General features: G+C 43.8%; 1 protein-coding gene across 5 annotated transcripts in view; it reads right to left on the reverse strand.

The window, feature by feature from the left end:
* The window catches only part of Shroom3 (shroom family member 3), a 284,471-nt gene that overhangs the window by 96,821 nt on the left and 164,297 nt on the right, over positions 1-23,353 (reverse strand). Inside the window, exon 1 of one of the 5 annotated variants that reach the window (XM_076926482.1) lies at positions 8,509-8,666. The exons of the other annotated variants lie outside the window; for them this stretch is intronic. Within the exon in view, the coding sequence (XP_076782597.1) occupies positions 8,509-8,585 (77 nt within the window). The 5' untranslated portion in view covers positions 8,586-8,666. Of the gene's footprint in view, positions 1-8,508; positions 8,667-23,353 lie in introns of those variants that run through there. 5 annotated transcript variants of the gene reach the window in all.

The following is a 23,353-nucleotide window of genomic DNA, read 5'->3' on the forward strand; positions in this document are numbered from 1 at the left end:
ATCCCTCAAAGCACTGCCTTGTAATTGGACAAGAAAAGGTCACCCTTTCTAAGAAGAAATCATATCACACATTTTACAAAGTCAGCGTGGGCCTTGGAGATCAGAAGGGGCAGCTGCTGAGGGTAGATTCATTTTCCCTGGCGAAATGTTTAAGTAGCTGGTGGCATGTGATTATATTTCCAGCATAATTACTATATAATTACACATACCCACTCTCATCCAACACATTCCCTACTATAATTAGCTGGCCTTTATTTCAAAATCATTTGCCTTTAAGATTTTATTCTTTTTTTTTTTTTTTTAATTCAGATTCTGTGATGAATAACAGACACTGTTAGTTTAACAGTGGTTTCCTTACATGTAATAATCTTCTGTAATGGTCTCCTATACAGGTGATTCAATCACACATATGCTTTTTAGAAAATAAAACAAGGTGGGGGGTTGGGGCTGGAGATCTAGCTCACTTAATAGAATGTTTGCCTCACACATACAAGGCTCTTGGTTCAATTCGTAGAACTACATAAAATTATAAAACCGGGTGGGTATAGTGGGGCACCCCTATAATCCAGCGTGTGGGACACAAAGGCAAGAGGATTGGAAGTTCAATGTCATTCTTGGCTATATAGCAAGTTTGAAGCTAACCCAGACCAGAGGAGACTTTACCTTAAAAAAAAAAAAAAAATACAAGCCTGTCAGTGTATTTTCCCTGACTTTCTACATCTCCTGACATAAGCTGGCTTCTCCAAAGAAGTTGTTAAGGGCATAATCAGATCTCACATACACACAGTCAGAATCCTAGCAGAAGAAAGCTTTTGAGGTTATTCCTGCCCCATCAGTTCACTTTCAGTCCTAGAGTTACAGAGCTAATATGGGTCTGCAGTGGGTACCACATCCTGTGCTGTGGAGGAAGAACCGGGCCCTTTCAAGGAGAGAGGTAGAAACGCAATTCCATGAAGGCAACAAGGTCAGGGGCTTCAAAGAGCCACCTGCATAAAGCACACACCACAGTGCCACTTGCACAAAGAATATGTCACAGTGTCACTGGCATAAAGCACACACCACAGTGTTTTATGTCTTTGTCTTTTGAGATACAACCTGGCTTTGGGCACATCATCAGTGTTTTTACTCTGTACTTAGGAAAACATAAACAATATTTTTTTATACATTTCCAATATTACAGATGAGATGAACAGCTAAATACAATTACCAAAAGTGTGTTGGGGACATAGGATGCCACAGCATGCCAAATGAAAAGCCCATGACCTGTTCTTTTCTTCCTGTGTTATAGCTGGGAGAAAACAAAACTAAACACTCCAAAACCTGTTTTTAAAAACAAACTTCTCAAAAAAAAAAAAATCCTTTGGTTTTTCTTGTTTTAAAGAGCTGGTTGAAACCAGGTTAGCACACTTGAAAGAAGGAAACCAGGCAGAACAAGGGGAGTAGCTATCTTCTTCTGTCTCTGATGCCACTGTCTGAGAGCAACAGGAGCAACTCAGACCATACTCAAGGAGGAGAGACCTTAATGGTGGGGACCCTAGTTCATGTGTGAGCAGAAGGATGGTTCTTAACAGCCTGGGACTCTGTGCCATGTAGGAGTAACGGATGAAAGACTCCAACTTGGAAAAGACAACGTTTGGCAGGGAAGCAACGGCCGTCCTCAAAGGTTGGAAGATGATAAAGTGAAAAACCCTGGAGTTTGGCTCAAAGGATGAAAGGAGCAGCATTTTAGGACAGCAGGTGACGGGGTTAATAAGTGCTGCCACAATCCAGCATTGTCTGAGCAGAAAGCATGCAAACAGCCTGCTGCTGATGGACGCTGGTTAGGAATCAAACCCAGGTTTCCTGGAAGAGCAGCAAGTGCTCTCAGCTTCTGAGCCATGTCTTCAGCACTACTGATGTGTGTGTGTATGTGTGTGTGTGTGTGTGTGTGTGTGTGTGTGTGTGTATGTGTGTAATATATATATATATATATATATATATGTCACTCCTGATATACATGTATATATATGATATGTGTGTGTATATATGTGTATGTATATATATGTATACACACATACACACACACACACGTTTCTAAGAAGAGATTTATTTAGTTCCTAGTTTGGGGAACTATAAATATAAGATTAGCCATATGCTTGGTTTCTGGAGGACACATGCTGGGCCACATCCCATCATGGCTGATAGCATCCTGATGGCATCATGGTATGCCTAAGAGGGACAGATTACAAGGAAACAGAAGAAGCAAGGGCCAGTCTTTCCTGTCTGTAACTAGTCAAGCACCACAGGGTCCCAAGAAAACTTAGTTGTTTTCAAGGTCACATGGTTGATGACCTATCCATCTCCCATGAGCCTCCAGAGGATCCAAACACCACTAATCCAACCCACTGAGGACCAAGTCTTCAATAAACTCATAAAGGACATACCATATCCAACCAACCAGGGAATGCGCTATTAGCCTGCAGGATCTGTTGTTAGCCCTGAGTAGCTTGTGTCAGGAGTGAGTTGAGCTGAACGATGCCCGGTTGGTGTCTAGAGAACAGAGAGGGATTTCTTGGTATGGAACAGATCCATACTTGGTATCACAAGTGTTAAGAATACTAAAAACATGTTGCATATTTCAGGAAAAAAAATAATTTGACACAATAGAACTTGGAATAATAAAATAAGGCAAATCTTTGTGGGTTTAGGTACCCAGTAGCGTGGGACTGTGTGTGTGCCTTTGTGTAGTCTCCTCTAGCTACAGCTAAGGGCAGGGTAACTCATGTGGCTCACTTAAATGAATCTGTGTTCTAAATCAGTGTAGCTTAAACAGACAGAAACAAAACAAAAAACCTGAAGGTCTCTTATGGCTGTTTTTACCAAGGCTTGGCTGTTTTAGTGGGCTCTTTGGAGATTTCTGTGTGGGTTTTGCTGGGTGTGGATAGATATAGTCTTTCTGTAGGCATCCTACTGCCCAGTAAGAATGCAAACAACACATGGGCCAGGAACCACCATTCATGGCCTCTCAGAACAACTGGCTGATGCTTACTGAGGTTCAAGGATGAGCAACGGATCAAATTCTAGGCTCAGGCCTTGAGAGGAGGGCAACAGAAAGCAGCAGTAGCAACGGTTCAGACACCTCCCTTCACACACTAGCTGCTGGTATTTGTGAAGTGTGCCGTACAGAGAAGCAATGGAGTTTTATTGACTTTTACTCTACAAGTGACCTCCATATGTTGCTACAGAAACCACTGCATTTAAATCAGTTTAAGGAAGAGACTTGTATGTGCCATAAAGAGACAGGGCGCTCGCTATTAAATACACAGGCTCTCTAGGGTCACTGAAGTGGGTTCATCTCAGGCTTTCTAGACTTTCTGCCATCCCAAGCAAGTAGGTCTCTTAGCTTCTCCAGGCCTCAGTGTTGCTGTCTGAAAGACAGGGCTAGGAATGCTTGCTGCTTTAGAGTTTACTAGATAAACACTAAGCTTCTATTATTTACACAGAAACCAGAAACCCAGTCCCACTGAAGCTGGCTTCTCCTTGAGTCATATCTAAGACACACAAGGAAACAAGAGTTGGTAGCATTGAGGGCGAAATCTGGGTCACATCAGATATATTGCTCTGATGATCAGTAAAGACCAGCATCTAGGCTGGGTACCAGTGATGTGCACATACATCATATGCAACTTTTAAAGGAAATAAAGTCGGACAAAACCGTGTGTGGCAGCACAGCAGAAGGTCTTAGGTTCAACAAAAGCTTCCATTACAGAGTAATGGGATCGTCCTTCGGAAAGGATTACTAGGACATAAACGATGAGACCACACCAGGCTCTCCAAAAGAAAAGAGCCTGAAATTTTTCTACCTCAAGATAGATAATGTGACTTGGGGGCCATGGGGATTAAATGGGACCCCAACTCTATATATCCATTGTGTCTGTAAAATTTGAATTTTATACTGAATATTTCTTTTCTTTTTTTTTTCATAAACCAGTGTTTTAAGAGACAAAAAGGGACCTGGAGAAATGGGTCAGATGGTAAAGTGCTTGTAAGATCCCAGGCACTCAGGTAAAAACCTGACTGCATTGGCACATACTTATAATCTCAGTTCTGGGGAGACAAACATAAGAGGATTCCCTAGGACTTGCTGGACAGCCAGCCTAGTTAAATCAGTGATCCGAAGGTTAAGTAAAAGATCTTGGAGCTATCAGGGAAGACACCTTATGTGGGCTTCTGCCCACATGCACATACACACACACAGTCCACACCCTACACACACACACACACACACACACACACACACACACACACACACACAGTCAAAGGAAAAAGCATATTAACCCATTAGATTTTAAATTCCAGTAGTGCTGATCTCCTTAACTGGAGTAGGCAATTAATAACGATGACAGATAGGCTGGCTACGAATCTCTGATCTCCTCTCTAAGAGATGATAACACACATCACTTTTAACATTGCTTTCATCGTATCGTAAATCTTCCCACAAACCTATTTAAGTGAGCATTTGTGGCTAAGACTTGGAGCCGCACAGCCTTACATCCTGTTCAAATCCAGCTCTACATCTTAAGGACTGTCTGATCCAGCGTAATTTTCTATCTCGCTCAGTGCCTCAGTTGATTTATCTGTCAAATGGGAATAATGGGAGTACTTCAAAGGGGCATTGTGAGGATGACTTAGATGCCACATGTAAAATGCTTAGAACAGAGGCTGCCATATGATGAACACTGGGTAAACACTTAGCTATGGTTATTTTCCTTCTCTCTGGAAGAGAACATTCTAGATACAAAAGATATGTTTATCACAACCTCCCTGGCCTCCTGGAAGCTCTAATTCATTCTGGAATTCCACCACATGGAGTACTGAATGCTGCTGGTTATTCCTTCCAGGTGCTGGCCTGTGGCACCACATGCTGCAACCCATCTTGCCTGGCACTATCAGACTTACTGCTTTTGAACTTTCCTTTTATCTCTTTACGGCTTGATTGAAACAGCTTCAATGGTTTCATTCTGCCAAAACTCTACATCCCTAACATCTCTGTCTGTTTGTACTCTGGACACGTTTCCTGTACATGAGTACTTCAAACATGGGCTCTGCTCTAGCCACATGGCCCGCCCACTGTGCTCCCGGCTCTGAGAGAGCATCCTCAACTCTGAGGTGTTGACTCCAGCAACTGGCCAGCCCACTCCTAATTTCATCCTCTCAGGAGGGCAGACCACCTAGACCCACCTTGTAACAAACCATCTGTCTCTACCTTGATTCCTGGCAGCGTCTCATATGCTAGCCCTGGTTCTCATTTGACACTCATTCATAATCATGCTCTGTGTGTGTGTGTGTGTGTGTGTGTGTGTGTGTGTGTGTGTGTGTGTGTGAGAGAGAGGGAGAGAGAGAGAGAGAGAGAGAGAGAAAGAGAGAGAGAATATGTGTGTGTATGAGAGTATGTGTGTGTGTATGAGAATGTGTGTGGGTGTGGTATGAGTGTGTGTGAGAGTGTATAAGTGTGTATATGAAAGTGTGTGTGTATGAAGGTGTATGTGTGTGAGTGTGTATGCATATGTGAGAATATGTGTAAGTATGTGTGTATGTGTGAGAGTGTGCATGAGTGTGTGTATGCATGCATTGAGTGTGTATGTGTGAGAGTTGTGTGTGTGAGTGTGACCATTAGTAAGTCTTTGGGAATTCAGAGATTAAAAGGCAAAGTTCAAGCTGGCTGTAGCACAGTAGGGAAGTGCTTGCCTACATGTGTACGACCCTGGGTTTGATCCACAGTCCTAGTGTTAATAATGACAGGAAGAGGCTGGGGGCATAGCTCAGAGGGACAGTTCTTCCTTAGAGAATTTAAGGTTTTATCCCTAGCACCACAAAGAAAATAAATGGCAGAAAGCTGATTGATCACCAGACTTGGCGGTCCGTGTACAACCTTGACATCTGAGAGCAGACGTAGGAGGATCACTGAGTTTTAGCTTAAGGCCAGGTTGGTCTACATAACAAGTTCTAGGCCAGTGATCGTTTCATGCATGACCTTATCTAAAACATAAAAAGTCAAGTCAAAAAAGAACCACCTAAGTGAGGGAGAGTCAGAAGACTTGCTAGGCCATGGCTGGCCATTCGTTCTGTTGTTAGAGGTGGACAAAGTACACTGGTGCCTCAGAGATGACAACAATTACAAAGAAACGGACCAACATTGAAAGCATAGAAGGCTGGACTCATCTTTCCCAGCCAAATCCACCCTTCCTTTGGCTGATCAAAAATGCAGAACTGGATCTGAAATATGTTGAGATCCTGTCCTACTTAGGCTCTCAAAATGACCAGCTCTGACCGGTTTTTCCTCCCCAGCACTGGCCTCTCCCTGGAGTATATTTCCACCTTCCTTTCTACCTAATTCACCTCTATCTGCCTATTTGTTTAAAATGTGAACCAACTGGTCAGGTACAGTAATCTAATTCTGCATTTGGTTGGAGGCCAATGCATTGAGAGCATTTCAATAAATAATGGTGCCTGGTGTGTCTTTCCTAGGTTCTGGCTGCTTGCTGCTTGAGACGAAGCTGGGATCTTGGGGGGCAAGCCGGAGAGACTAGGGATGAAGCTACAGAGTGAGTGGGGGCAGATTCCCAGGCATTATACACCTGCTGTTGGGCTGCTTGGGTAAGGCTTACAACATGTACAGGCTTCTCCCATGAGTTGGTGAAGGTGTGCCTTCTTCCTGACAGAATTTTCCCCTGATTCAATCTGGGTAAAAGTGCATGAAGGCTTCCTGCCTATGGGCACACGGTGTTCACTTGCCGTCATTAAGGACATTCTTCTTCCTGTGAGTGGGCAGTCCTGGGAGGAGCAAGACAGGTGTCTTTTGGCTGTATGGGCTGCCCCAAGGGAGGAAGAGCTGGGAAAAAAATCTCGTGGACAACGAACACTCATCAGAACAGAAGACTGACCACTCTATCCATCTACCACGCTGCTCCCAGTGAGGACCCGAAGACAAACGCCACAGGAGAGCTCATGGGAAACACTCAGTGACTTAAACTCATGCTTTCAGCTTTCATTGGCGATCTTTTCCTATGAAGGAGACTCTATATTATCTAAAATACTTTATACCATCATCGAAGGAGACAGTACAGCCTCAATAAGAAAAGTATTCCAACATACTCCTCCATCGCTGGAGTGGACCTCAGATTCTGTTTCCCTTTTTCCCCAGCACCCATTCACATATACATGAAACCCTCTGGGGTTTTATTTTTATTTTTTCATTCCTCCAGGCCTCTGAATGGTAATTTGGGCAACCCTGGGCAGTTGTGAGCTAGCCTATGGCTTGCCCCTTTTGTCAGACAGGAAGAGGTAGGCCACAAGTCCAGGGCTTGGGCTCCAGTTCCAGCTGACCACTGGCTCTGGGGCAACTTGGATATCCTGCTGTTATCACCCACTCTCTATCTGTATAAATGGCCACGGTGCCAACCAGCTCAGACGTGGGGCAAAGGCTAGTGAGCTCACAGCTAGAGAGAGTGACACACCCAAGAATAGCATAATACTATGAGGAGACACTGATTTTTTTTTTTCTGGTCCTTCCACCAGCCTCACAGTTTCTGGCTTTTCTGCCACTGTGGTTTTGTCACATTGCTTTTAGAGCCCTGAGTAGTGAGAATGACTCGTCTCCTCAAACACACACGCGATTTAGAGTGGAGCTGGCACAAACAGTAACTCTGCCTGCAGCTGGTGCCCAGTCAAACACAGCTGGCAAGCGAATGGGAATCATCTGGGAGAAGGACGTCGGAGGTAGGGTTTCTGGAAGCATCGCTCAGAGTGGATTCAGCTCAGCTACAACTTTGGAAATAATTCCACTGCTAAGCAAGAAACAGGACCTCGGGCCTAAAAATGCAGTCTTTTCAGATTACAGCCACAGATAGCAGCCATGAGAAAAATCACAAACACACGAGTGCACACACACACACTCACACATACACTCAACTCACACACACACACTTGCGCACATACACACACACACACACACACACACACACTCACACATACACACATACCCGATGAATTACTCCCCTCCAACCCCCATCGGAGTACATAAATCAAATTCCTTGAGTGTCAACTGTGGGACTCCCAGTAGAAGAAAATTCCCCTTTATGGGTCAACTGTTAAAGAAGTCAGCAGTGTAACACAAGAGAGCAGCTAAACCCAAAGCAAACACGACTGTCCCAAGCAAATGGGAATCAGTGACATCAATTCCTAAAGCACATGACTGGTGATTTTTCAAACATGAGAAAGGACAAGCAGACATTGTTTCTTTAAAAAAAATAGAAACTTCCAGAAATAAGATTCCCTTAGAGAAAAGACCATTACACCTAACATTAGCCCAAAGGTGACGCAAAGGTGCACTCAGTTTTATATAGTGTGCCAAGCCAACCAGCACTTTCTGTCCATGTCTACCTGCCAGAGGAAGCAAGGGCCCTTTCCCAGTGCCCTCAGAAGGATACTGGCTAAACAAAACAGCCCACGAAGCAAGCCCTCACTTACAACTTCTGTTGTCTTCTTGAGTTTTGGGTCCCGAATCTGGGAAGCACGAGAGCCAGGCAGCCCTTGCTCCTCACCATGTCTGGAACACTGCAGTGGCAAGCTCGGTATGAAAGAACATCCAAGGGAGAAGGAAGAGGTGCTTACTCACCTTGCACGGAGTGCTGGCACCTGCTATAAAAACAACACAACTCCCCCGGGGAGGCGCACCTCCCAGTTACCTTGCCTCATCTCCAATTTGCAGCAACAGAGCTGGCTGGCTGGCAGGGGTGGGAGGAAATGGCCAGCAGTCAGACAACAGGCTAGAGACCCCCATGCACTCCTCAGAGAGTCATTTCAAGTGGGCTTGGACACCAGGGCCTGTTTCCTGTAGAGAAGTGAATTTCTCCAGGGCTTGTAAGGTACTCGGTAAAGGGCTTTTAGGGGTTGCTTAGATTGCTCCTCTGTAAGTGCAGCCAGCCAGTGTGGTGTGGATGGGGGTCCAGAGTCACAGGAGGGAGTGGTTAAGTTGTTTCTGGGACTCACCCCCATGATCACGACTACTCAAGCATCCTGCTTCCCAAAAGCATGTGGATAATGGGATTCTCTCTTCTTCCCACATCTTTTAAACATTTAAAAACTTTACTATTATTGTTGTTGTTGCTGTTGTTATTGTTGTGGTGGTGGTGATACTGGTGGTGTGCTTGATATGATGCATGTGCCATAGTCATTCATGGGGAGGTCAAAGGACAACTTTCAAGACTTAATTCTCTCCTTCCATTGTGAGCCGATTCAAACTCAGGCCATCAGATTTGCATAGAAAGTGCTTTTTACCCCCACGGCCACTTCGCTGGGCCTCATTTAACATCTTTTGCAAATATAAACATATAATATCAAACAATTTACTTCTGAATATTTTTATATATTTAAAGTTGTTTAAAAACTTAAGATTGCATAGAAGCAGAGAACCAAGGCCATCTATGTTGCCTCTGCTAACAGGCTGGGCCCAAGCTAACTTCTTCCAGCAAGACATCCTCATATGTGGCCAGCTGCTCCACCTTACCCCAATTCCACCAAGGGTTGGGTGGTGGTGTCTACTTCCCCTGAGCCATCCAGATGCCATTCATTACAGAGATTCATAGTCATTAAATGCTGCCAGACCTGACCTCATGACCTGGGAGGGAAAGACACTCTAAGGAGAGGCTCTGAGCCCAGACTCTCACACCCTCCCTTTCAGGGCATTCTCCTAGGCTTTAGTTCCTAATGCCTAGACTTAATGCCAGGGTGTTACCCCAGTGCAGTCCACTGAGCCATGCTGACTAACAATATTCCTCAAACTCCTGAAGTTTGGTTTTCCTCTGAAAAGCATGCACAGTTTTTTGATGATCTGTAAGATGTTTTTCCACTTTAAAAAGATTGGCCTCAAACTTAGTAAGTGGCTAAGGATGACCTTGAACTTCTGACCCTCCTGTTCCCACCTGCAAAGTGCTGAGATTACAGGCATGTGCCATCATGCTCAGTTTGTGTGCTGCTGGGGTTTAGACCCAGGGGTTCATGGTGTCCGGAAAACCTTCTACCAACTGCTATATCCCCAGTATTATTTTCTAACTTGGTGGCTTGTTTCTCCATCAGTAAGTCTGTCATTGCCAAGTAGAACTAGAGACTGTAAGGTCTCTTCCAGTTTCTAGGAATCCCACGCACAATCTTTCTCAAAAAAATTGTTGAGGAGGCTAAGGATATGGCTCAGTGGTAGGGTACTTGCTTTACATGTATGAAGCTCTGGGTTCAACAGTCAGAACTTCAAAAAACTCCAGCTTCAGGGGAACTAATGCCCTCTTCCGGTAATCCACAGGTACTGCACACACACACACCTATGCATGAATAAAATTAAAATACACCTTTATTCAGTCAATAAAGGGCTTAAAATTCCGAGGGGGGGGGGGACACAGTAATTGTAGGGTTTAAGAGATAGCTCAGTGGTTAAGAACTTGTGTTTTTGCAGAGAACCTGGGTTTGATTCCCGACACCCACATGGGAGCTTACAATTGTCTATAACTTCAGTTGCAGGGGGCCTGATGCTCTTCTGGCCTCCACAGGCACTAGGCATGCATCTGGAACTCAAACATATAAGCAGGCAAACATTTACATACACATACACACACACACACACACACACACACACACACACACACACCAAAAACAAATCTTTAAGAAAATAACAATAATTGTACAAGAAAAGGCATCACATAAAAAAGCCGTGTACATGGAGAAGCATGCCTAAAATTGGAGCACTCCAGGGGTGCAGAGATGGGTTCCCTCAGCAAGTTGGCTAGCTAGACTAGCCCAGTGCATGAGCTCTGGGTTCAGTGAAAGACTCTGCCTCACTAACTAAAGTGTAGAGCCTTTGAGTAAGACTCAATCTCTTGCCTCTGTGCACACACACACACACACACACACACACACACGAATATGCACACTTGCACACTGCACACAAACACACAAACTTAAAAGAAATAATATGTTATAGAACTATCTTTAATATAGGAATAAATTCAATGATTATTACCTTTAGGTAAGTACAGGCAAATGCCAGGTACCTTAGGAAGAGAGATTTAAAGTGAGTGGTTTTTTTTTTTGTTTTTTTTTTTTTGTTTTTTTTTTTAAGCAATTTTAGGGCTGAAGTTCCTAGCTATATTTTATGTAGCGGCAGCCATGAAGAATGTCCATTAAACAGTTATTTGTCCATTAAAGTAGTATTTTTTTCCTCTCAGGTTACTACTTGTTAGGGTATTTGTTAAACCAGTATTACCTTGGTGTTGTGAAGTCCATTGAAGGTTTTTAAATAGCTGTTTTTAAGTAATGTTCCTTCAAATATTCATCACAGGCTGTTTCGAACAAATATAGATAAATTTCGAATGTTAGAATCCCCACAGAAGAAAATGAACGCCCAGTGAAACAGAAGGGATCAACCAACATTGTACACACTTAAGAACTCTGTTCAGAAAAAAAGTGCTCAGATACTACACAGAGAAACCCTGTATAAAAAAAAAAAAAAAAAAAAAAAAATACAACAAAAGTGAGACCATAGTCCCAAGTCTTAGCTGTGAAAGCCTAATATCAAGAGAATTAGTTGGGATCCCAGAAGCATAACTTTCTCAAGACACACCAGGACAAATGTCTACAGGTTACACACAAGGATAAGGGCAGGCATCGCTCGTGCCAGAAGCTCAGGGCTGATCTGAGAGCCCAAAGCAAACAGCAGAGTTCTGGAGTTCTGCTGTGTCTTCTGTTCCTATGGTGGAGAGGCCAGGGAGTGTCTCTGAGCAGCTTAAGTTTATTCAAGGACCTAATAAAACCACAGAGGGAAAAGGTCTTTGGAGGTTTCCAGGGCTGACTCTAAAGAGGACCCAGGGGCAGTGCCTTAAAAGCACAGGCTTCTTTTTTTCTGGAGTTCTTCTAGACCTCCTTTAGGTGAGACAGAAAGAGCATAGGAGAGTCAGGGTCCTTCTTAACTTCCACATTTCGAAAATTCTGTAGTCAGTGATAGGTCTGTGTCTGGGCCGTGCTCTAGAAGTCAATGATTCAACAAGAGATTGGCTACCACTCTTTTCTCTGTGAACAGCTTCTGCCCAGTTCTTCTAATGAAAACAATCGCAACGGGATCCCTAGGAGAGGTTCCATCTTCTCTCTAAGGAGAAGGTGGGTCTCAGTTCCTCTACCATGGCAGATCCACAGTGATTCTTGTGTGATTACAGAACGGCCACCCCAATGAAAAGACAGAGGCAGGACAACCAAGATGGTGCAGGGTGGGCCCTCTTCTGACTCTGTCTACCTTGACTACTCCAAACCTGTGGAGACACAATCTTCCAGGGTATTTTAAAGCCAGGAGTCTTAAGGTTAGAATACCAACTCAATAAGAACGGCTGGGATTTTTGCTAGTGTATTTTCAGCATTAGAATAATTATTGGAATACATAGTGGACTCAACAAAGTTTTTGCAGGCTAAACACTTGTATGCTACAGTTAACAGTTGCCCACGGACATCATCAGGAAAGAGACAACATCAACACAAAAAAGAAATAGCTCAACAACCTCCAACCTAGTGTTTACTTAAGAGCATGCACCCCATCTTGTGCTTCCATAATCCTTTGACTCAACATCATTTAAATTCTCCCGTTCTTACTGTGTTTTTATGTTGCTTTTTTCTTAATTAGAAAAGAAAGTCACCCTTTGAAGAAGTTACCCCTCACACACATGAAGTCTGTTTGGAGATGGTCCCTGACTATTCGGAATTCCGGGGTGCTTTCTCTTTTTGCAACACTGCAGATGGAGAATGTAGAATTTGATAAATTATAAACTTAATGAGGCTTCTTAACTCCTCTAGCCAGTCATTAGCTGCCAGGAAATGATCGCTGTTACTTAATTATAAGATGAAACTAACCATTGAGAAATGCTGAAAAGTGATCTGATTGGCCCGAACACTGAGGACTAAGTCCACAGGCATGCCTCTATGTGCCAATTAAAGCTGCATCACCTACAGTAAAATGCTGCATGTCCCTGGCTAGGATGTATGCTGTCATTTTCAGATTAGGACAACAAAAACAGAGCCAATCTAGAGCACTTCCCAAGCCCCAGTGACAGCCTTTCTAACTCTGTTGCTGAGGTTCCCTCTGACTGGCTTCCTTCCCCAGGAAATATTCTTCCTTCTCACTTGGGCCCCACCTGGAGAGAGAGACAGGCTTAGTCATCCAATGAGTCGCTGGTTTTCATGGCTGACCTTAGGCACATACCAAAGAACTTTCCAGAGAGCAAGTGCATATAAAATCTTCATTTTGATTTTGTGGGGCAGTTCATTAGCAGGTGGGAAGTAGGTAACCTACAGGGCTAGCATTTGGCCAGTGCAGGTTCTGTTGGCATTCAAGGTGTTTTTGTTTTGTACTGTCTTTAAACACAATACTGAGTTTGCAGAATCAGATTTTCAACTGCAACTCAATGTGGCATAATTTTATGCAATTCTGAGCCAGTGCTGACTTGATCAAGTGTTGCCTGCTTTTCCTTTCTGGATCCCCCTTTTCATAAAAAAATAAACGGGCTGATACCAGAGCCTGGAGTTCACAGGCCGTCTAGGTTCTAATTCCAACACTGTCGTTTAAACTTGGTATGAGGGTCAATGAGAGAAATGGCTTATGGGTAGAGATGCTTGTGTACAAGTCCAAAAACCTGACCGGAGAATGTACCCAACACACACACTCTGACATCTGTGCACATGCTCAAATACGTATCACACGCACAAAATAAATAAAATCAATAAATTTTAAAGATAAGCTTAGCACTTGATGTTTGGATACAAGAGACAAGTTAATATTTTTGCTAAATATAAAGACCCCCACCCCTAACTGCAGTACAAGGTGTGTCACAAAATTTTAGTTCTAAATGGATCACCTGGAATTTAGAGGAGGCAGCGGTGACCTTATCAGGAAGAGACTGTACAACCCCCACCCCACCACCACAGGAAAGGCAGAGCCTGAACAGGTGAATCCCAAGATCTCTAGATGATGAGTTAAAATACTGCAGGTAGAGCTGCAGGGAACCAACCCAAGGAAGTGGTGTGAAAGAATGTGGGTGTGGCATGGACAAGCTTCAAGGTGACTGCAAGGAGTCTAAGCTACATAGCTAACAGACAGAACCGACCTATTAAAAGCCAGTGACTAAGTCTAACAAGGCCACTGTCTGCGCCATTGCCAAACACAGGCCTTCAGATTGCCCACACTCGCCTCCTTGTTCTCCACACCTGCACACTTGCCTCCTAGTTGGCAGAGCTTGTTCTCCACACCCCGCCCTTCTCAGTCACTGCCAACTTGCCAAGGTCAAGGATTTGTGTTCACCTCAGCCCTCCCCGGCAGCACCATCATGAACGACTAGGCCTTTCTTCTTGAAAGGGTCTTTGCTTGACTTCCAAGATGCTGCAACCCTCCTGAACATCCTTCTCCCAACTCTGGTTTGTTTAAGTTGGCTGAGCCCACCTGTCTCCAGAGTGTAGAGCCTGGAGCTTGATCTTATTTTCTCTCTTCCCAGCTTCTCCTCTCTCCTCAGATGAGTATCTCTAGTCTAAGGACCTTAAATACTACTTACATGTGTGTGACTCTCAATTTCATCTCCTTGTTCTATACTCTCAAAGGCAGCCACCTACACAATCATTGGATTGTATATTAAACAGATTATATCTAAATAGGAATGCTCCATTCTGTACTGCTCCCCCCCCCCCAAAGCTGGCCTGTTCCAGTTTTCCCTCTGTTTCCCGGTTCCATTATCACCCAGAATGTTTAGCTAAAGCTCAGGTCCCCATTCTTCTCTCCCTTAATCCCGGTACCCAGCTCACCTGCTCATCTCTCCATCTTATCAACCCAAATCTCATCCCTCTAGCCATTTCCACTGCTCCACTGTGCTGTCCCAAGGCAAGCAAACATCACCTCCCTGAGGCAGTGAGATGGCTTCCTAGCTGCTTTCCCTTCCTGCCTCCACTCCTGGCCCCCTACAGACCATCCCTTTCCCAAAGAGAGACCCGAGCTGTTGTTTCACTGAGACCGATTTGATATCACTGTCATTTTTCAAGGGCCCCATGTTATGCTTAGAAATCCCTACATGACAGGGCCCCATGTTTCCCGATCCCAAAGTTTTGGCTCTTCTGGCTTTGGCACTCTAGGACTATTGCCAAATGGCAGCCCCTCTCTTGACCTTTGAGGTCGGTCACACATGCCCCACATCTCCATGTGACTGGCTCCTCTTATTAGAGCTTCAACCCAGTCATTCTCTTCCCCTACCCTATCATTAAGGCAGATCTTGTTCAATCTCTTTTTCTTAAGTCTATCTGAAGTTGTCCTCTTCATTTGTTTATCTGCTTACAAGTCTGCACCTCCAGAGACTGGAAGGCTGCGAAACAAACACCTCCTTATCTTATTTACAGCTCCATTCCCGTGGCCACCAGGCATTGGCTACTCTACCAAGATCTGTTAAAGGATTAATTACCTGTAAGTGTAACTGCAACTTGCAAATTACACATAATGGCCCATTGGAACCCAACAGCTAATCCAGCTAATTCACCAATAGCTGTGAAAGTACTGCAGTCAGGGAGGAATGGAGACAGCTGACTCCACGGAGTTGCCAACATTCTTCTGAAAACCTTATCCCCTTCCTCACGGAGTACAGAATACAAATAGAGAATGCGGTGCTGTGTGGAGTCTCTGCTAGAGTGCAGCTTTTAGAATGTCTACAGAGCTGAAGGCCCAGTGTCCTCAGACGTTAGAGCTAAGTCAGCTGTAGCCTCTGAAGAAATGACTCTTGGGCTGTGACCCACACACAGTTCTAAAGGGTTTGCTTAAGGACCCTCCTTAGCTACTCAAGGGTCCCAGGCTCACCACCCTGTTCTTCCCCAAGAAGCCACCACCCTCCTAAGGCTCCTGGGTCCATTTCCAAGAATTACCTGGAATTGGTAGAAAGTCTGAAGGGAGTTTTCAGCAAACTCCCTGAAATTCCCCTAAAGAGTTTATTTAACTCTAATATTTGCAAACACTAAGGGGTGGCTACATATGGCCCATACACAGAGGCTATGGAATTTATCTTGGATTTTATGGAGACAAAATCTCAGATCAGCATCTTGGTAACTCCTCAGCTTTTGGGATTTATTTGGAAAGACATTTATAACAGCTGAGTTAAAATTCCATAGTTTTAGCCAGGTAGTAGTGGTACATGCCCTTAATCCAAGCACTTGGGGAAGCAGAGGCAGGCCGATCTCTGTGAGTTCAAAGCCAGCCTGGTTTAAAGAGTGAGTTCTAGGACAGCCAGGGCTACAAAGAGAAATCCTGTCTCAAAACAAACAAACAAACAAAAATTCTACAGTTATGCCAATATTTCCTGGGGCCAAATACCCAAGAGTAACCAGGCAATGCTACAGGTGATGGCCCATCAGTCACTGCGTGTCATGGAACTACAAAGTGTGATGTTCTAAAATGATAGAGATATATGCAGTGGAGGAAAAAGAACAAGGGCTTAGGAAAAAATAAAGTTTCTAATCCTGTGTCCACAACTTATTAGATGATCTTGGTCAAGATCTACCTCTCAGTGCCTCAGTTTCCCCCCTATGAAGAGAGAAATCATCATCTGTATAGCTGACCACAGGTGAGACAAATGGAAGAACTGGCAGTGACAGGCTGTGTGGTGACTCTATTAGATAATTTCTGCCTATGCTAAATTAGAATTGTGTCTTTACTCTAGTACTTTCTTAACTAAAAGCTCTGTCATCCGAAGTTTTCTTTTTGTTGTTGTTGTTGTTTTGTTGTTTTTGTTTTTGAGACAAGGTTTCTCTGTGTAGCTGCTCTGGAACTCGTTATGTAGACCAGGCTGGCCTCAAACTCAGAGATCTGTCTGCCTCTGCCTCCCAAGTGCTAGTATTGAAGGTGTGCTCTACCACTGCCCGGCATGAACTTTTTCTTATTCTTAATTTGGGAAAGGCTAGTAAGCAGTGTGTGCCTAGACAGCAGGTACAACTCCTTCAGAATGAACCCTTCGAGGCTTACACCAGACAATGAACATCAAGGCAGATTCAACTTTTCTTTAATGTCATTAAAAATAAGAGGCAAATTTTAAAGTAATTTTTACCTAGCGACAGACGGTCCTCCTACCATTAGCATGTGATGGGGTCAGTTTTCCTTCCTCTGGCTTCCTATCACCGGCCTCAGTGGGTGAGACAGTCTTGTGTATATGCCCAAGAACACAATTCTTTGGTGCTTAGATTTGAAAATGTACATGGTGACATTCACACCTTTATTTCATAAAGACCAGTGTTAAGAAATACCCTAGGACACATTCTGATACACAAACCCCTATCTTTTCCATGGGATTCCCAAGGTTAAGAAGTTTCTCTGCATGTGAAGCAAACCAAATCACAAGTAGACACAAGGGAGTCTCCAGCAAAAATTGACTTCTAGCCAGGCATGGTGGTACACACCTGTAATCCTGACCCTTGAGAGGCTAAGCAGGGGATTACCATGAGTTCAGGACCATGACTGTAATTTTACTACTGATTATGAATTGTAATAAAAATATCTGATACACAACTTTATTAGAATATCAACCCACAGTTGAAAACCACTGCTTTAGAGAATCATTGCTACAAGTCAGCTGGTACCACACAACAAGCCCCTATCTCAAAACAACAATGAGTTACCGTTGTACAGCAGGCTCTGCTAGGTTTTAAAGGCTTCAAAACTGACAGAGACATGGCTGGATCTGGCTCAACTGGTGCAGGGCTTGCCTGGCATAGTTAAGCCCTCAGTTAAGATACTAACTAGCACAGCATAAAATCAGGTGGGGTGGCATCCCAGCACTTGGTAGGTAGAAAGGCAGGAAGATCAGAAATTCAAGGCCAACCTAGGATACCAGAGACCCTTTCTAAAAATAAATATGGACATAAGCTTAGTTCACCAGTTAGAGTAGGAAGGGGAAGAGGGGCAAGGTTGGAATACCTCTAAGAACAGGGCCTTGATGTCATGAGAATGTGCCCAGCCACGAGGAGAATGGTGTGTATTACATTTCAGTTACATAAACACATGAGGAGGAACACTCCCCAAGAACCGCAGGTGGCTTTGACAGAAGGCCTTCACAGTTGGGGAGGGACTAGAAGGGCAAACTTCTTACCCTGGCCATAAGTCTCAGCTACATCTTGATGAAATGCAGATCAATAAAGCCTTTGAGCAAAGTCAGAGAGGAAATACAGAACGGGAGGGAGGGAGTGAGAAAGGGAGGGGAGGAGGGAGAGGAAGAGGAAGAGGAAGAGGAAGAGGAAGAGGAAGAGAGACAGATTGAATGTCAGTGTTAAAATGGATTTATCTTGTATCCCAACCCCCACATTCTCCTACACACACAAGAAGGTTCCCTTCTGTTTCATTTTGACTTAGCTGTATAAAATGAAGTAGCTAGCTATTTGGCTTTAGGTTAAAAAAAATTTTTTTCCCCCAAATGAAACATTGAATTACCAGAAGTTTCTTACCAGGTAGTTTTGCACCATGTTTAATATTTCCTATGAGGACTAACCTGATAAAACCGACTGACAGTGGAACTGGAACTGCAGTGCCGCCATGATTGTGATCTCCATACTGTGTCAGCTTCTTGGGGATACAAAACTATGGATGACTAGCTCACTGGATACAGGAGCTGTATAGAGTAGCAGTCTGACATACAACAGTTCTGGTCTCCTGATACAATTTGAAGCTGACTGAGTTTCCAGCTAAAACCTTTAAAATTCTAGTAATTAATATCATCATGTGTAGGTTAATTAAAAAATAGTAGGCTTATAAGGGCACATATTAGAAACGATATGCTATTTATTCCTTTCAATTCAGAAAATTGTAAGAATTTATGACTGAAATCACATCAAAAGTATTTGGCAGGGCTGGCAAGATGGCTTAGCAAGTAAGGAGCTGCCACCAAGACTGAAAACTCAAGTTTGATTCCCACAACCCTCATGATGGAAAAAAAGAACTGAGTCCAGTAAGGTGTCCCCTGACCCATACTTGTGCACTGCAGTGCATATGCTCCCGACTGCCACCCCTCACACACAAATACATGTAATACAATTATCTTTTTGCAAATATGCTTAGTCTCATCTCGCTATAATTTGAGCAATCTTTCTTCCAGTGTCCTATAATATTAAATCCAAAGGGATCCGCGGCAGCTCTGAAATGCGTGGCATAGACAATTTATAGAAGTTCAGACAGTGACAAATTACTCATGTCCTTCAGTAAATCCTGTTTGGTTGTGTGAAGCCTGATTTTAAAAAGTACCTCAAAAGCCAGAGTTCAGGAAAATGTGACAGAGAATCACGTGGCACGGGTTTTGACGCTGAGTGGTAACTGGCCCTGCTGGCAATTCTCATGCCCCTCACCCACCCTTAGAAACATGAACAACAAAACAGGCCCGAGGGCCTTCTGAAATCACTAAGGCCGGGCAAGTGTTGCACATGCTTCATCTCCCAGGAAACACAGAAACCTTCCAAGAATGAAGAGACAGGCAGAGCAGGCTCCCGGGAGCTGTAATATACTGTCTTTTGCAGACAACAGTGCTTCAGTGTCAAAGCCACAAGACCAAGGGCAGGCACCTATTCCAAAAGAAAACCTCCATCAGCAAGCACACGGCACTGATCACAGCAAGTGGCCCCCAGGAGAGGCCACAAGTGCAGGGGGGTGGGGCTGAAACCCCTGAAGGCAGAGAGCATGCCCGTGGCCATTTCTCATCCTGGCACTTTCCTGAGAGATAGAAGGGGGATGTGAAAGTTTTATGGTCATTTTATTTTATTTTAAATCCTGGGTAACTCTTTTACAGTCGATCTTAGCCAGAAAATGGAGGTGAAATTTGAAATTAGCTAAGTGTAGGCGGGCACAAGTTTTTCTAGGAAGTGTACCTAATTTTTCTTCATATACTGCTTTAGCAAGAAGATGTACATGCCTCAGTCAGAGCTCGATGGATGCCTCCTTTCAGATCACAAGAGTGCCGTTGTAACTGCAGATTTGTGGCTTACACTGCTGAAAACATTTCTGTGTAGGGATCTGAAGCTACCCTGGAAAGGAGGAAGGGGTTGTCTCAACACAGCCATCATGAAAGGGAAAAGGCCCTTATTAGATTTACCATTGAATGGGGAAGAGGGATGCTTTGGACATTTCCCACTGAATACTGACTTATAAAATATCACCTTCTTAGAGGCAATAAGTACACAAAGTTGGGTAAAAACAAACCATAAAATATTCTAACTCCTCAAAGAGCCAGGTCAGGGGTCAGGCAGCCATTCTGACAGTCTGGTCCATTCAGGATTCTAAGCTAAAATCAGAGTGCCTTCCTGGGGTTTTCTGGGGTTGGCTGAGAAGCCAGGAAGCAATTTTATAAACTGTGCCAGGCCCTGGCAGACAAGCTGCCACTGTAAGGTAATGTGTCCAGTTAGACCCTGTATTCTTTGAACTTAGAGGTCGCTTGTGATCCAAGTACCATCAGACATTCTTAAAGGTGGTAGGTACACCGAATGACCAGTTGACAGGGGGGTTCTTGCTTTGCTGTTCAAGGACTTGATATAACTAACCTGAGATCTTTGGGGTGAGGGGAGCAAGAAGAAATTAACCTCCCCTCCCCCCAAGAAACAGCTATCTCAAACATAAGCATCATAAATCAAGCCAAAAGCACAAACTAGGGGCTATACTGGCCTTCTGCCCTAAGATAAACAAATGCATCATTGAGAGCAAACAGAGAGAGTTAAAGTTAACGTCTTATGCCTAATGCATTCTTGGAGTTTCTTTCACAGGACAAGCGCCAAGGAGAGATGGACTTTCAGAAACCCAGTGGACTGGGGGTGGCAGGAAACTGAAGGGAGTTGTTCTGCTTCAAGTGATAAGATCACCCACGACTACCCCAGTAGCGTTAGCAGCTAATGGCCCTTTCTCTAGGCTCTCAAACCATAAACTTCAAGTAGGTTCTTTGAGCAGAATGTCTGAAATTGAGCAGGGGGAAAAAAAAAAAACTTTTGGTGGTTTTAGCCATCATCACAGGCAACTGAGGCAAAGACCAAAAGGGAACAATCAGGGTGATCATGACTGTATGAGTATTATCTCCTTACAAATATCATTACCTTCTGTTTTACCTTCACATACAATGGGTGTGTCCACGTTACCCGATCAATGGAAAACATGCCTTCCATCTCTCTGTCTCTCTTTCTCTCTGTCTCTGTCTGTCTGTCTGTCTGTCTGTCTGTCTCTCTCTCTCTTTCTCTCTCTCTCTCTCTCTCTCTCTCTCTCTCTCTCTGTGTCTCTGTTTCTCTCTCTCTTTCTCTGTCTCTTTGTCTCTCTCTCCCATTCTCCCCCAAAATCAAATTATAAAATTAAAAAATAACAAATTTTTGCCTTCAAAAAGGTTTCTGGAAAGCGAGAACCTTTTTTATCTGCCTATGAGAAATGGAATTAACAGAAAACCAAACAGAAACTCTGGTGAGAATTCTATGGTGAATGGTTAAATATTTACAACATAAGAAGCAGTCCATCTGAAAACAAACGGACAAGTGCCTGGCTTCGTTCCCCGTCTCAGGAATCAAGAATGTTCCCTTGCTGAGAGCTGCCATTTTGTTGACATTCAAGTAAAAGATTTGGCTCCAGGGAGATGTGGCAGTGAGCACATGAAGCCCAGTCTGGAGAACCATTGTCATAACAGATGAGCTCATTCTGCACAGCTATGCCCGAAGACCACAAATGAACAAAGAGACCCCAGAATAGGAAGTGCTTTCTCAGCTCAGCTCTGGGTCCCATCTGCCCAGTGGATGCCTTCACCAACAAAGCCCACCCCTCAAATCATCACGTTGCCCAACAAGATGACCAGGTCACCACACAATTCCACAAGTCACTGGGGTATCAAACATGTTTCATGAGCATTCATAGTTAGTGATCAAACACCTTTTACTGGGTTTGCTGTTATTTTGGTTTGGTCTGTTTGGTTGTTTTAGGTGCTGGGGATAGATCCAGGGCCTTTACATGTTGAGTACATTCAATCTCTGAGCCATATCCCCCTACTTCCTTCTGCGCTCCAAAGCCCACTGTATCTATCCTGTCTTCTCCATCCTGCCCTCATTCAACTTTCCTGTCCCTTTCCCAAAAGTATCACATCATTTGTTTCCCTACCATGCATTCTTCAACATTGTGAAGTCTGATGTTTCTATTAAACTCCCATTTTTATACCAAACTCCTGTTTTTATACTTCTTTGAAAGTAAACAATCATGGGGCTATTTGGTAACTTTGAAGATTTTAGGAATAATCAAATGTTTGCGACTTTCATCATGATGTGAGGAAGTTTGATCAATGGCTTTACTGAACCTCTTTGTGGGAAGTGTGTAACCTTGAGACTAGATGGGGGTGACAGAAACCTTGTGGCCCGGGTCCAAGCCACCAGGCACAGACTACATATATAGCAACATGCTCAGGGTTAGAAAATTCAACAAAGTAAATGATTTTTCAAACATGATACAGACAGCAGGTCATAGAGGTGCAGGTCTGGAATCCAGGTCAGGAGGCTGAGGTAGGAGGATTGCACATTCAAGGCTAGGGAATTCTGGGTAAGTTAGTGAGACCCTGTTTCAAACTACAAAAGTCAGGGAGATGAGGGGTGCACAGCTCAGTGGTAAAGAGTCTGCTCACCACTCACAAGGCTTGAGGTCTGATCCCTTTTATGGCCAAAACAAATAATACAAAACAATGTAGGCCAGAAAGTTAAATTAATAAGTGTTCTCGGTGTCTGTTGAAACAAAGGACAATTTTTTAAAAATGACTCTTGTTTAAGAAAGGGTGTCACTAAACTAAGGCTAAAAAGATGACCATTAAATGTAATACTTGGCTTGGGACTCAATTCTGTTTGTACTAGAAGAAGGAGCAGGGGAAGAGGGAGGGGAGGGGGAAGAAGGAGGAATCGGAAGAGGAGGAAAAAGAAGAGGAAGAGGAAGAGGAGGAGTAGGAAGTTGTTACAAGCAATGTTATTATATAACCTGACAAAAGTTAATTCAGACAACAGATGAGACATAAGTATATTTTAATGTTAATGTTACTAGTGGTGGGGCTAGAGAAATGGCTCAGTGATCACAAGCACTTGCTTCTGTTCCAGAGGATCCAAGTTTGATTCTCAAACCCAATTGTCTGTAGCTAAAGTTTTAGGGGATCCAAGGACCTCTCCTGGCCTCTGTGGGCCCCAAGCATGCACTCGGTGCACATATATACATGCAGGCAAAACACTCATACACAGAAAATTTAAAAAAAAAACAATGAATCTTAAATTACTAGTTGTTAATTATGCT

This window comes from Arvicanthis niloticus, chromosome 27, assembly GCF_011762505.2.
Source record: "Arvicanthis niloticus isolate mArvNil1 chromosome 27, mArvNil1.pat.X, whole genome shotgun sequence".
Taxonomy (NCBI): domain Eukaryota; kingdom Metazoa; phylum Chordata; class Mammalia; order Rodentia; family Muridae; genus Arvicanthis; species Arvicanthis niloticus.